We start from the raw sequence: 15,035 nt of genomic DNA, 5'->3' as shown, positions 1-15,035 counted from the left end.
CTGAAGTGGCAATGGGCGGGCCACATAGTTCGAAGAGCCGATGGACGTTGGGGCCCCAAGGTGCTGGAATGGCGACCCCGCACCGGAAAGCGCAGTGTTGGGCGACCCCCCACTAGGTGGACCGATGATATTAAGCGGGTTGCAGGGAGTCGCTGGATGCTGGCGGCTCGAGATCGTTGTGCTTGGAGGTCCATGCAAGAGGCCTATGTCCAGCAGTGGACGTCTATCGGCTGATAAGGTAAGGTAAGGTAAGGATTCTCTAATTATGTAGCTTTCTATTGGTGATAGAATATTTCTAATCGGTCCAGTAGTTTTAAGCGTATTCAATGCAAACAAACAGACAATCAAATATTTCCTCTTTATAATATTAAGTAAAGGAACATATCTATGATTTTAGTATGACAACGAAGGAGTAGCAGTGGTATTGGTGCACGATCAAAAGAAGAACTTTTACAAGAAGTTCCTTTACGAGCCATTCCCGGTGGAATCCAGTTTGCTTGAAGTACTGGCTGACCATTTGAATGCAGAAATTGTTGCTGGTATGTATTGTATGTATTATTTAGAGCCGCGTTAGCCCTGTAGACATGACCTCTGGTTTAGTCTCGAAGGGCATAAGTTCAAATCCGGTCCGGGGCATACATCACCAACATTTCAGTTATGTGTATTTTAAGAAATTTAAAAATCAAAATCAAAAATCATTTATTTAAAGTAGCTCACTTTACATGCACTTTTGACAAGTCAGTTGACTATTTGTAAAGATTCTACCGCCGGTTCGGAAAGCAGGTACTGCTGAGAAGAAACCGGCAAGAAACTCAACAGTTGCTCTTTTTAAAAAATCATACAGTATTATAATTTACAGTTGATGATAACATTACAATTTTTTATAGTTTTGCTTTTTGTGTGAAGGTGGAAGCTGATCCAATCGCCTCCAATCGCTTTTATCTTAAAGGAACAATGTATAATTCGCAGGTGCGCATTACATCAATTAATATCACGTGTCTCCAATGAAGCAAAACATGAGGAAACCTGCATGCCTGGGATTTTTTTTAATTATCTACGTGTGTGAAGTCTGCCAATTCGCACTGAGCCAGCGTTGTGGACTATGGCCTATCCCCTCTCATTCTGAGAACCGCTAGATAAATACTAAAGTTATTTTGTATTCCTTTTTCAGGCACAGTGCAAACAAAACAAGACATCCTAGACTATATGACGTGGACCTACTTCTTCAGACGACTACTGAAGAACCCTTCGTACTACAACCTTGAGAGCATAGAGCCTCAGGACATAAACCACTATCTGTCCAATTTAGTGCAAACTACCCTCGACGCTTTGGGTAATGCGAACTGTGTGGAGATTGAAGAGGTTATTTATACTTTTCTTAACTTGGAGACTATTTTATAGTCGATTTTGAAAGCTAAGGGGTTGATAGAAATTGTTACAAGTTCAAAGATATATTTGCCAACCTCATTTCCTTAAACTTGCACAAGTCTTTCTCCTCCTTAATCCAGTCCTGTCAGAAAATCCATTTTTGCTGACGTCTATTAAATATAAACTACCTTTTTGCCAAATTTCATTGGACACGTTCGCTGCGGCACTGTTTTTTCTGTACTTTCCTCTGGTGTGGTGTGGTACGAGGTCCATCAACCTCGTAACTCTTGAAGACGCTAGACGTGCGAGGTCAATTGACCTCGTGCCAAAGCGAACGTGTTAAGTACTCCAAGCGATTTTCTATATTTCGTGGTCAGTGACCTTTCACTGCGTCACATGGCACGACATCGTGAAGAAGCAAGCTTGTGTTAGGAGTCACGACCCTCAGTAATGAGGAATACGACGCAAGGAGGAGGAGGAGGACCTTTATTTAATTTTTTAAAAAGAAGCCACTTTTATCTAAATAAATAAATATACTTAAACAATACACATCACTATCTAGCCCCAAAGTAAGCATACAGAGTAGCTTGTGTTATAGGTGCTAATATAGTTGATATTATAATATTAATATATAATTATATACTACATATAAATACTTATATAATATATAAATACACACAGACACTGGAAAACACCCATGCTCATCACACAAATATTTTCCAGTTGTGGGAATCGAACCCACGGCCGTGGATGCAGAAAGCAGGGTCACTATCCACTGCGCCACGCGGCCGGCAATAAAGATAACGAAGTAAACAAACATTTGCCTTCTAGGACCAGCGTAATATCCACACCACTTGGATGGGCCGCATAGCGTCATACTACTACCTGTCGCACAAAACTATGGCGCACTTCAACGCGAACCTGCAGAGCAACCTCACGTTCGACAACTTGCTCCGACTGCTGGCTGACTCGGAGGAGTACGCCACGCTGCCTGTGAGACATAACGAAGACATACTCAATGGGTAAATACGTATGTGCATTGCCGAGCAATTGTGGACCTTATGACCCTAATAATAAGGTCTACACAATAGTGGTGTGTGGTGGTGAGGTTCAAGAAAAAAAGCGGTACTTGTTTTTCCTAAATATTTCTTCAAATCAGTGCGAATCATGAATTCATATTCCTATTTCTTATGTGATAAATTCTTATGTCATGAATTCCTATTCAAAAAATTCGACGCGTATGTTTTTTTTATATGTACATGTTGGAATTTCTTGCTTTCCTTTCCAGTGAGCTGTCCCAACAGTGTCGCTTGCCAGTGGACTCGCTGACGCTGGACTCGTCCAATGTGAAGGCGTTCCTACTGCTACAAGCGCATCTGTCGCGTCTCCAGCTGCCCAATACGGACTACCTCACCGACACCAAGTCTGTCTTGGACCAGACTATTAGGATCATTCAGGTAAGATTATGCCGATGGACGTTGGGGTCCCAAGGTGCTGGAATGGCGACCCCGAACCGGAAAGCGCAATATTGGTCGACCCCCACTAGGTGGAACGAGGATATCAAGTGGGTTGCAGGGAGCCGCTAGATGCTGGCGGCTCGAGACCGCTGTGCTTGGAAGTCCATGCAAGAGGCCTATGTCCAGCAGTGGAGGTAAAATTACTTGCCCAGTGAGCTGCCCAGCAGTGTCGCTTTTCAGTGGACTCGATGACGCTGGACTCGTCCAGATTTACTCAGCGGACGATGGATCGAGCTACGCTCGTAATTTCTTCGTCTAAAATGTCTTTGTGATCGAATCAAAAATTAGGTGCGCAGAAGAACTACGAGTCACTGACGAGTTGCGAAGCTGAAGTGGTAATGGGCGGGGGTCATAGAGGCAGTACAGATGTTGGGGTCCCAAGCAGGGGTGTTTGGAAGGCGACCCAAACTGGAGCACAGTATTGTTCGACCCCCTCTAGATGGACCGACGACATCAAACAGCCGCAACTTGTTGGCGGCTCGAGACTGTGATGTTTATAAGACCTATTCATAAGCCCTTTGCCCCACAGTGAACGTAGATCGGCTTAGAATGATATTATTTTATAGGTTTATTGTTAGATTGATATTATCAGATATTACTTATCTTTATATATATTTTTTTTAAAGAATATTGGCCTTATTTTTTAACTATGGCCAATGCTCCCATTCCCCTCCAACAAGTCGGGAAAGACTGTATTAGGAGTGGGTACGACAATAGACCAATGGGCTGAGCTCGAAACACCATCCTTCGGTGATGAGTCCGACCGCTCTTACCGTTGTGTTATTGAGGCTCTAAAATTACTTGTGTAATCCTTTAACCGCCTATAAATGATCTGAAAAATCCTCTCTTTCCAGGCCATGATAGACGCATCAGCGGAACACGGATGGCTGGCAGTGTGTCTCACCTGTCAGACATTAATGCAGAGTATCGTCCAAGCGCGTTGGCCGACCGACTCACCCTTGACCACCCTGCCACATATAGAATCCCAACATTTGTACATATTCACCAACATAACCCGGGACACGAAGAGACCTTGCACGGTTCTGAATGGTCTAAAGGTGGCGTGTACGAAGAATTACGAGAACATTGCCAAGTATATGAGAAGGGAGTTTGAAGAGCATCAGATTGAAGAGATACATCAGGTAAGAACATTCTTTTTCTAATCTCATTTCGAAATCTACTCAATATAAAACCTCGAACCACAAAGCTATTCATTCCTACAGGTCGTTTGGTAATGTTCATTACTACACGGGTAAATTGTGCTACAATGTAAAAAAAAATACTTCCATGGTCATTGGCTACAAAAATTCAGCTTCCTTATGAGAGACAAAATCTAGGATCTATTTTAATTATTCTTTTGTCATGGTAGTAGAAAAAGTATTGTTTGCCACTGCACGTAATCGGACATTGTAGCACTTGTACTGTCTATTAGGCAATTCGGCTTCGCCTAAAAATCACTCGTGCTACAATAACCCTCATTATATGACAGTAGCATATAACTATTACTATTCTTCTACGAGGTCCTTTGTATTCTACCAAATTCATCCAAAAAGCTCCACCCTACAATCGGTGGCCAATTATTATTTTTCGGCAAAATATTAGGCAAAGACAGAGATTACAATACTTTAACTCAGGAATGCAATCCTGAGATCTCGGTATTTGAAATCCTGGGATCCTGAATAATTTTTCGGAATTTAGAAGCTTTAGCGGAGCTCATAACATAGACGCAATTGATCATGATGATGAAAATTATATACTTTTTGAGAGCTGCCATTCCATGCTGTATACGCAAAGATTGTGTGTGACGAAATTCTTAACTTTTAAAAGTGTTTAAAAAAGTCTACGACACTCTACTATGTTTTTTTATGTGTGTACACCCGTCATTATTCCTTGTATTTTTTTTCTTGTATGATTTGTTGTCTAGAAGAGATCGCTCATTAGCGATAAGGCCACCAATTGTGCATTAGTAATTTCTTGCTTGTTATTTTTTGGTGTACAATATAGCATATTTCATTTCATGATTATTTGTTAACATTGACTCACTTTAACCTTTTTTTTGGTAAACAAGAGTTTCCACGTGGGCAAAGTCCCGGGAAATCGGCTAGTTATTATATAAATACCAACATGTAATCAGTTATTATTTATAATATGCCATAGGCCATTTGTGACCTGCCCACATTGGATCTGAAACTCCACATCCGAGGCCTGTGGTTCGACAGCGACTGCGAGCTGGACAAACGGGTCAAACAGCCGCCCAGCAGAGACGACTGGTTGCCTTTACATGCCGACCAGGTAAGGAATCGTTTCTTAATCGAATTTAATAGGCAAATATCTTAGCATTCCATGTATTCACAGTGCTTGTAACTAGAGGCGTCATAAGAAGACTTGAAAGTCATTCAGCGAGCGATGGAGCGAGCTATGTTTGGAGTTTCTTTGCTTCATCGACTCAGAAATGAGGAGATCCGCAGAAGAAGCAAATTCACTGCCGTAGCTCAGTGAGTCCGCGAAGCTGAAATGACAATGGGCGGAGCACATAGTTCGAAGAGCCGATGGACGTTGAGATTCCCAAGGTGCTGAATGGCGACCCCGCACCGGAAAGCGCATTGTTGGAAGGCATGAAGCGGGTTGCAGGGTGCCGCTGGATGTTGGCGGCTCGACACTGTGGGTGTTTGAAAGTCTATGCAAGAGGCCTATGACCAGGAGTGGTCGTCCATCGGCTGCTAATGGTGATGAAGATGATGTCCGTTGGGGTGCCTGGGCCTAGAGAAAAATTACAAGCAGAGCCTGGGGCTTGTAACCAATGGGTAGGATTAAGTCAAGGGTCAATAATAGGGTTAAGGAATTCCTTTAAAATTGGTTAACCCCCCCCCCCCCCCTTGTGTTGTTCTCCCTGCCCAAACCAATTTGGTAAGATCCTACTAGAGCTGCTTTGGAATTCCCTTCTTTATGCGTTATACAAATGCTACAACGCTAAATATAATTAAAAAAAAACAGTATAAAGGGCTCATTATTATTATTACTATACTAGTATAGTAATAATAATAATGGGACTCGCTGGATGCAGGTGGCGATACGTCAGTATCGTGATGTTTGGAAGACCCTACAAAAGGCCTATGTCCTACAGTGGACGTCCATCGGCTGATATGATGATGATACGAGTATAACTTGACGCAGGAATACACGCTCGTGGTGGACGTCGCGCGGCGCGGCGGCAACGCCAACAACGTCCGCTGCCCACGGTTCCCGCGCAGCAAGAACGAGGGCTGGCTCCTCACGCTCGGCACCACGGAGCACGGCGAGCTGCACGCGCTCAAGCGGGCGCCGGGCAGGGGCCGCACGCACGTCACCTTCTACACGCCTTCTATACGAGGTTCATGATTATTTTTATACAGGGTGATACTTTTTGTAGTGCGCAAAGGAGATGTTTCAAGATTGTAAACAGCCCAGGATCAGTTTTTTTTCCCTAGCGAAAATAAAAGAAGATATTTTTTTCAACTATTTTTGATTAAACAAATCTACGAATTTACTTTAATTCTTTCGAAATAATATTCATTGTCTCCCAAGAAATGCAACGTTATTAAGAGTAATAATGGCGGATAGATGACGTTTTCAAGGCAGTAATCGATTTGACGTTTGCTGTCAATTGTCATGTCATAGTTGCTCTATGGGCGCCATCTTGTTGTAACTCAAAAACTTTGGTTTTTATTTTATTTATTTCTTTATAATTAGTTAGATTTATTCAGTTTAATAATTTTTAATTAAAACCTTGTATTTTTTAAATTTTAATGTTATGGGGTACAAGAGTGGATCTGAAATGGACCATCTCCTGTATTTTGATGCCTCTGCATCAGTAATTGAACATATTTCCAGTTATAGTCTGTACTTTTTCAAATAAAATAAAATAAAACTTCTTTTGCGCACGCCTGACTTGGGAAGTTGGTGAATGCACTATGAAGTGTAATCGAGCAAGACTTTTTTTATGGCATAGTGAAAACGCATTTGTTATTTCAAATTACCAGTAGATGGCGTTCTTGAGAATTTGAAACAATCCTTTTTTGTACTCTTCAAAGCTGAAGCTGAGGGCGGCAAAATTGCTTTAGAAGTCAGTTCGAGCGACAACATTTTTAAAGCTTTGGAACAAATGTGTAAATCTAGCACTGCATAATCGTGTTTTTAAAACGTTCGCTGCGGCACTGATTTTTCTGTACTTTCACCTGGTGCGGTACGAGGTTTTTTGACCTCGTACTGAAACAATCAGTGGTGTGATATGAGATCCATCGAACCTCTTGAAGACGTGATATGTACCTACGAGGTCAATTGACCTCGTCGTCCCGCAGTAAATAAGGTCTGGCTATCGCAAACTCAGACCATCAGCTAAAGTCGTTTATTTTGTCAACAGGTCGTATAATATACACGCTGTACATCATGAGCGACAGCTACATGGGCTTGGATCAGCAATACGACTTGCAGTTTGAGCTCATGGACCCGCTGCCTCCGGAGACTGTTGACAGAGTCTATGACGACACCAATAAAGTTATCATTGAATGATATGTTACCTACTAACTGATGTTTAAAATATTTATAAATAAATTATTTTTTATCTAATTGTTAAATTAAGTTTCATTATTTTGTTTTATAAGTCCTGGTAATAGTAATCATAAGCGGCATCAAGGTGGTTGCATGGAGCCGCTAGATGCTAGAGACTCAAGAACGTGGTATTTGGAAGTCCATACAAGAGGTTTATGTCCAGCAGTGGACGTCCATAGGCTGATAATGACTTAGACCAATTATTGTATAGGAACTGTCTCGCTAGACGTTACTTGTCTGTCAAAGTATATGATCAACAATCTAATGCGATTATAAAAACTGTCTATAGAAACGATGTTAAATAGTTGTAATCGTGTTCGTCGATTAAAGAGCTTCGTAAAAATATTTTTGTGTAGTTGAATGGTGTAAAAAACGGGCAAAAACTTCTAGTTTAGTATAAGATATATACCAAATCTAGGCTCGTTTTACTCAGAAAATGACAGAAAATTTTGCTAGTGACTATGTGTGATGCAGGTCCTTTTATAATTGGTCTGAGGATAATGATGATGATGAAGTTGAACTATACGTAGTAACCTTAGACCATGTAGTAACACAACACATTTTCAGGTGTTAGCGACGTACAGCGAGTAACCTCGGCGTCAATGACGTCAATTGCTATAATTGACGCCATTATAATCGCGGACGAAATTTTCAACCACGAAGCACGCATCTAACTTTGTCATTTTGGTTCAACTTACTTATCGGTGTCTATACTTATTTATTTAGTTAAAGCCTTATAGGTCCCACTCACAAGGTGCTAGAATAGCGACCCCGCACTGTATACTGCAGTGTTGGTCGACCCCCTTTTAAGTGAACCGAAGATATCAAGCGGGTTACAGAGTTCGTGGATGTTGGCAACTCGAGACCGACGTCCTTTGGCTGATAACGATGATAATGATATCTGTACAGTTTTACAGTTATAGAGCGTTGAATCCAGGGTTTAGGTTCGATTACCGCTCATTATTGCACTATTAACGGTCACACTTCTTGGCCGACTTTTCACTGTTTACTGTTTTGTGGAATTTAGTTTTTAAATAACCTGATTCCACTGTAGCTCAATTCCATCCGCAGGTTATAAGTATAAAATAAAACAATTGCTCAACTTGAAGACGTATATTTGTAACACAAAGGGTTCAGGTAAAGTGACATGATTTTATAAGTCTCTGGCCACTTATGCAAAGTAATGCTTTATGAAAAACAATTAGACACCCATTTTTTTTCCTTTAAATATATTGGAACCGAGAGGGTTTAGTCGTATGTTTGCATCGAAAATATGTTTAAACCATTTGATACTATTGACATATATTTTACTATATATTAACAACAACTATATTATAAAATGTCCGTGGCCTCCTGAAGTAAAAATCATGCCATATGCATACAAAAGTACCCAGACCCTTAGTAATAATAATTAATTAATTATTAGAGATAAATAAAAATAAAAATTGATAATTAGTTACAAATATTGTGTTAAAAATCTGAAATAAATTATATTCAATAACAACCACGCACAGGAAGATTACAATTAACAGAATGCCAAGTAGTAGATAAATTCACTTGCAAGTACAACATATTATATTATTCATACAATTATTCATACACAATGTCCTATTATAAAAAATGCTAGTCAATAAGGAATTATCAAGAATATTTACTATAGACAAACCACATACTAAATCCTCAGCTTACAGAGGTCTATGGTAGAGAGGAATCAATATTTATGACAAACAATGTGTGTAGGGTAGCCCCATAAAGTATATGTATATAGCAGCATAGGTTGGTAGGTAGCGTGCTTACAACTTCTTTATGCACCCTTGACTGACGGCCTCCGTGGCGCAGTGGTGTGCGCAGTGGATTAACAAAACGGAGGTCCTGGGTTCGATCCCCGGCTGGGCCACTTGAGATTTTCCTAATTGGTCCAGGTCTGGCTGGTGAGAGGCTTCGGTCGTGGCTAGTTACCACCCTACCCACAAAGACTTACCGCCAAACGATTCAGCGTTTCGGTACCATGCTGCGTAGAAACCGAAAGTTAATTGATTATGATTATTATTTAACAATGATTAATATTTGAATCTAAGTTGGGAGACCAAAGCAGAGCATCTTGAATTAGTTGTAAAATAAGTAACTGCAGCACATTGGCTCCTATAAGTTATTATTTCAAGTTACCTTTAATTTCTAATTAAACTCTGAGAATGAATTTGGTACTTCAATAACAACCAACTAACCCTGTAATGGGTCCATCTTTATTTCCTCTCGCAGCAATAAAGCCCTTAAAACTCCATATGTAAAACTCCTATACACAAAAATATATATGTTATTGTATTATGTTAACTGTCAAAGTTAAAGTAAAAAAAGTTATTTATAACTATTAATTTTAAATATCTCAATAATACTTATTAGTGCCATACTTACTATATATATATACATATATATTTTTTTTCGTTATGAAAATATTTTGTCAATCTACAAACAACAATTTACTTATAGTACAAGATAGACTCTGCGTGATCGAATCAGAAATGAGGAGATCCGCAGAAGAACCAACGTCACCGACATAGCTCAACGAGTTGCAAAGCTGAAGTGGCAATGGGCGGGGCACATAGTGCGAAGAGCCCATGGACGTTGGAGTCCCAAAGTGCTGGAATGGCGACCCCGCACCAGTAAGCGCAGTGTTGGCCGACCCCCCACCAGGTGGACTGACGACATCAAGCGAGTCGCAGGGATTCGCTGGATGCAGGTGGCTCAGTATCGTGATGTTTGGAAGTCCCTACAAAAGGCCTATGTCCTGCAGTGGACGTCCATCGGCTGATATGATGATGATGATGATGACAAGATATACAACAATACAACTACAACTTCACACATTTTTTGGCTTCACAGTATAAAAACATTCACAGAAATCAAGAAAAGCTAAAAAACTATTAAAATAAACTCTAAATATGGCAATGTTAAAGACTAATAATAATTCTCTGTGCTTAATGATTCTTCTATAAAATATATTTAATGTTAAGCAATTATTATTATTAGTAGAATATGATATTTTCAAAGAGATAAGCATCTCGCTCTACATTGATAAATCACTAAATGCACTGGCAAAACTTTAAAATTCTTTTATAACTCTGGGGCATGATTAGCTATAAATAATTTACAACATTAAACATTAATGTTAGACGACATACACATTCATTGTAGCCTTAAATAAAATGTATGACATATTTAATATAGCATTAAGGCAGAATTATATTTGTTTGACGTATCATGTTGTGACGTATCAGAATAGAATCGGTATCATACATTTTGTATGGCAACATTTACACTTGTGTCGTAACATGTTGTGATGGCTTCTGATGGTTCGCGTCAGAACGACGGGTTGCGGAGGGGAAGTGAAACAACCATCCATCACAACACGTCAGATTAATGCGCGCGGCTGTTTGGCTGTGGCTGTATTGATTCAAAACATAGTCCTGAAGCGTCACAACACGACATATTAATGTAAACACTTGACATCACATCATGACAAGAAACGTAGCGTCACATCATCCAAATATAAACTTTACTATTTGTAATATCGCCGTGCATTAAGCCAAGAGTGTTGTCTGACAGTATTGATCATTAGTTACTTTTACTTTGTATCTGAAATCTATATTTACATTGAAATAGAAATCTTGGTTAGCAAAGAATCTACACAAATCACAAGAGATCACAAAAATATTTTAAACACTCAAACAATGTCAAATATTGTTGGAGTGTTGGCATCATGTTATTTACGCTTCTTTACCCTTTCCTCATACTCAATTGCTCGAGCTTCAGATATAAGTTGCCTCTCTCTTGTCAATATACCATCTAACTGATTTGTAAATGCTTCAAAAGAGAATTTAGTTTCAAATCTCTTCCTTCCCGCCTCACCTAGTCTGGTACACAAATCTGGAGATGCAATTAATTTATACATAGCATCAGCAAAGGATTTCCTATTGGGCTCACATAGAAAACCTGTCACCTCATTGACAATGGTCTCTGTGGGTCCGCCACTGTTCACTGCGATCACTGGCTTGCTATAATACATTGCCTCTAATGGTACTATACCAAAATGCTCATTAGATGGTGTGTATATCAATGCTCTGCAATGGTACAGTAGAGATACTTTCTCTACATCTTTGGGTGACTTCATAAATGTCACCTTGTCTTCTACATCCAATTCTGCGGCCAGGTCTGTGAGCTCCATGAAATGTTCCATGTTTTCCAAGTTTATTGGATCAAATCCTCCCGCCATGATCAAGTGCACTCTTTCCCAATCAGACTCTTCTAACATGCTCTTTAAATGATTCAGTGCCTCTAAAGCGAGAGGCAAATTCTTCTTTCTCTCATATCTATTTATTGAGAGGAATATGAATTTATCTGTACCAACTGGTACTACTTCTTTTAGATTTCTCGGAGTAGTTTTGTTGAAAAACTCAGTGTTTATTGATGGATAGCATATATCAGGAACATCTTTGATGTTTTGAAATGCATCCTGGTACACTCTAGCTGTGTACTTGCTGTTAACTAAAACTTTGTCAGCCCTCGCTGTTGTTAACTCTTCTAACCAGTTCAACGGAGCTCTGTATATCTTTTTCAAAAGACCACCTTCAGTAGTCAAAAGCTTGTCTGGGTGATGGCAATAGAAGACTATACGGAATGGACCACTGGCCATTTTTAAAAATGGAATACACAGAGATATTAGGTCGCAGAAAATTAACGTGGGCTCCTCTACCGGTATTACATACCAGGCTAAGTATACAGCGGCGAAGACCATGCGAGCGTAAGCGCACGCCGCTTTGAATCTACCAAATATAGAACGCGGTATCCAGTCACCTATCACGGTCACGGGGAAGGTTCCATCTCTGGTTTCGGCGAAACAATGCGTTGTGTCATGATGGTTTGTATAAAAAGCGACATCGTGGCCTTTAGTTTTGAAGGCCAATGCGGCATCCAAAACTAAGCGTTCCGCTCCTCCGATACCCAAATCTGGATGTAGAAATAATATTTTGACCATACTGATTTCACAATTACTCACATTTGTATGAGGTACTACCAAACAAAACTTCCTAGTTTCTTTTTACTTGCAAAAATAAAAATAATAAATATAAAGTACAAAAAATGAAAATTATTCTTTCGTTTACTTGACGAGTTGACGACTGACGTAGACACTTGATAATTTGACATTGACAGTGACAACTGACAACCAACTCGTGACAACTGACAGTCCACAGCATAAATACAAGATTTATCACAATCACAGAATATATTATGTACTAAGGCCTAGTTCGGACTACGTTAGTATTTTAGTCGAGTACGAAAAATTTTTGTTCGTACTCGTTCGTTCGTTTGCCCAAAAATCGTTCGTATTCGACTAAAATACTAAAGTAGTCCGAACTAGATTTATGCGTTTAGGGGCGAGCACGTTTGTCGAATGACGAAACTGACTTTTTTAATGTTTGACGATCGCTTAAAATAAAGCCACCCCTTAATTGACGATGACGTTTGATTATCCTTGGACTCTTCCCTCCTTCTTTTTAGTTTTCAAGTCCATGATTTATGAGCTTAGATACATAGATAATAGTAAGAGTGATTTCCTTGTGACTTCATCTTAAACGGAAAACGTTAACCGTCAAAAGAGTAAGAACTCAGAGCAGCAAACCGTACTTTGTGATTTGTCGTCTGTAACGACTGACGTGGACCGTGGATCTGTGTAATGTTTTGTATTTTTATTAATCTATGGTCTGTTCTGTGACATTGATAATGATAATTTCAATTTGAATTTGATAAAATTATTATTTTATCTCTTACAAATTTTATTTTTTAATCAACTAGAAAATAAATCCAGCATTTTTATATTTAATAAAAATCACGATGCAATATTCTTTTCTAAATCTGTGTAAAATAGCTATATTTCTATTGGTTTTAATGAGCGTCGTCCAACATGTCGTAATAGCTAATTCGTCGCCGAAAAAATTGCAAATTGGAATAAAAAAGAGACCTTCTGAATGTCCTATTAAAAGTAAAAAAGGAGATTTTCTTCACATGCATTATACGGTAAGAGTTAGTCATTATGAGGTTTTATATTTTATGCATTATTAGTTTATTAGTGCTATTATTGTTCTACTTCACTTTAGTAAGTTTCCGCTAGCATTGGTATCGTAAATATTTGTTAATGTCTCTTCATTTAAGTATTTCGTCAAAGTGCTGTTAGGGTTACTCATCCATAAGTTGCTAACATCCGAAAATATGTTATTTATAGCTTAAAACATAAAGGCTGCTACATATACCTTTGCCTCATGTATCCACATGTGTACCTACTTATTAAACAAAACTGCAACACGTAATTTACTTTTCAGGGCACGTTAGAAGATGGCACAGAGTTTGACAGTTCAATTCCTAGAGGAAATCCCCTAACCTTCACTCTTGGGTCTGGACAGGTCATCAAAGGATGGGATCAAGGACTCATTGGAATGTGTGAAGGTGAACAGAGAAAGCTAGTTATTCCACCTGAACTTGCCTATGGAGAAGCGGGTGCACCACCAAAGATACCAAAGTCTGCAACTTTAACTTTTATGGTTGATCTTGTGAAAATCGAGAGAAAAGATGAACTTTAACTTGATAATAACTAAGTTATAAACATTCCATACATTTAACTATCAACATACCAGTTTACACATACTTTATATTGTTACTAGCGGATGACCGCGATTTTGTCCGTGTGGAAATCAAATTTACAACCCGTATTTCACCACTTGAGGGTACTAAAAATTCTTGAATCACATTATATTTTTGTATTTTTTCTATGATTTATGAACAAATTTTTACAACAATTTATGAACAAACTGTAACTAAAAATCCAGGATTTCCGTACAAACTTTCAACCTCTATTTCACCTGCTGCTATTTTTTTTAGGGTTAAAAAGTACTCTATGTTTTGCTCCAAGGTCCTTCATCATTATACCAAAGGTCATTCACCATTATACCAAAATTAATCTTGATTGGTTCATCTGTTTAGCTGTGAAAAGGTGACAGACAGACAATTACTTTTGCTTTTATAATATTAGTATTCAGTGTAGATTTTGTATATTAATTAGTAATTACACTGACACAGACACAAAATATTGCAGATTTAACATAACACTTAATCTATTTACACTGAAATATCATGCTAAATTGATGTGAACTATTATTATTGGTGTTAGATAAAATTAACCATCTGAATATGCAATATGATGAGAAAGCTTTGTCATTGTGCTAGCTATAAGATCTCTGAAAGCATTTTGTATGTATAAGTTTAATGTAATGTTTTTAAAATAAATTACTAATAAAATGTATTTTTGTTTTACACGGTACATTAATAATGTATATAATCTTTTATATCATAAATATGGACCCAACTTTAAAGATATATTTCAGTTATTTTGATTTTAACACACCATTTAAACCAATTTCTATAAAAATGAAGTGGGACCAATTTGGAAGTATACTCTTTCAAGTTCTTTATGAGGTAACAAACATTTAAAAAACATGTATCAAATTGAGGACC

The 15,035-nt window shown here is 38.6% G+C and overlaps 3 protein-coding genes across 3 annotated transcripts in view; 2 read left to right on the top strand and 1 right to left on the bottom strand.

Moving 5' to 3' along the window:
• The window catches only part of LOC112046854 (activating signal cointegrator 1 complex subunit 3), a 36,125-nt gene extending 28,627 nt beyond the window's left edge, over nt 1–7,498 (top strand). Inside the window, exons 32-39 of the mRNA XM_024083676.2 lie at nt 398–539; nt 1,172–1,362; nt 2,200–2,390; nt 2,657–2,825; nt 3,740–4,027; nt 5,043–5,177; nt 6,060–6,255; nt 7,285–7,498. Of these exons, the coding sequence (XP_023939444.1) occupies nt 398–539; nt 1,172–1,362; nt 2,200–2,390; nt 2,657–2,825; nt 3,740–4,027; nt 5,043–5,177; nt 6,060–6,255; nt 7,285–7,433 (1,461 nt within the window). The 3' untranslated portion in view covers nt 7,434–7,498. The remainder of the gene's footprint in view (nt 1–397; nt 540–1,171; nt 1,363–2,199; nt 2,391–2,656; nt 2,826–3,739; nt 4,028–5,042; nt 5,178–6,059; nt 6,256–7,284) is intronic.
• A 1,072-nt stretch (nt 7,499–8,570) lies between these two features.
• LOC112046855 (alpha-1,3/1,6-mannosyltransferase ALG2) lies at nt 8,571–12,664 on the bottom strand. The gene has a single exon (XM_024083677.2). It carries the CDS (start codon nt 12,502–12,504, stop codon nt 11,233–11,235), a length of 1,272 nt encoding a protein of 423 aa, XP_023939445.1. The 5' UTR covers nt 12,505–12,664; the 3' UTR covers nt 8,571–11,232.
• A 548-nt stretch (nt 12,665–13,212) lies between these two features.
• On the top strand, nt 13,213–14,821 carry LOC112046852 (peptidyl-prolyl cis-trans isomerase FKBP2). Its single transcript, XM_024083673.2, has 2 exons — nt 13,213–13,544; nt 13,847–14,821. Exons 1-2 carry the CDS (start codon nt 13,362–13,364, stop codon nt 14,102–14,104), a joined length of 441 nt encoding a protein of 146 aa, XP_023939441.1. The 5' UTR covers nt 13,213–13,361; the 3' UTR covers nt 14,105–14,821.
• Nucleotides 14,822–15,035: the final 214 nt, after the last annotated feature.

This window comes from Bicyclus anynana, chromosome 22 (genome assembly GCF_947172395.1).
Source record: "Bicyclus anynana chromosome 22, ilBicAnyn1.1, whole genome shotgun sequence".
Lineage (NCBI taxonomy): Eukaryota > Metazoa > Arthropoda > Insecta > Lepidoptera > Nymphalidae > Bicyclus > Bicyclus anynana.
This window is presented reverse-complemented; position numbering and strand designations above follow the sequence as displayed.

Excerpts from the sequence above, each read along its gene's own strand:
- LOC112046855 (XM_024083677.2), bottom strand. The coding sequence starts at position 12,504 with ATGGTCAAAATATTATTTCTACATCCAGATTTGGGTATCGGAGGAGCG.
- LOC112046852 (XM_024083673.2), top strand. The coding sequence starts at position 13,362 with ATGCAATATTCTTTTCTAAATCTGTGTAAAATAGCTATATTTCTATTG. Across the intron at positions 13,545-13,846 it reads TTCTTCACATGCATTATACG|GGCACGTTAGAAGATGGCAC; the intron begins GTAAGAGTTAGT and ends TTTACTTTTCAG.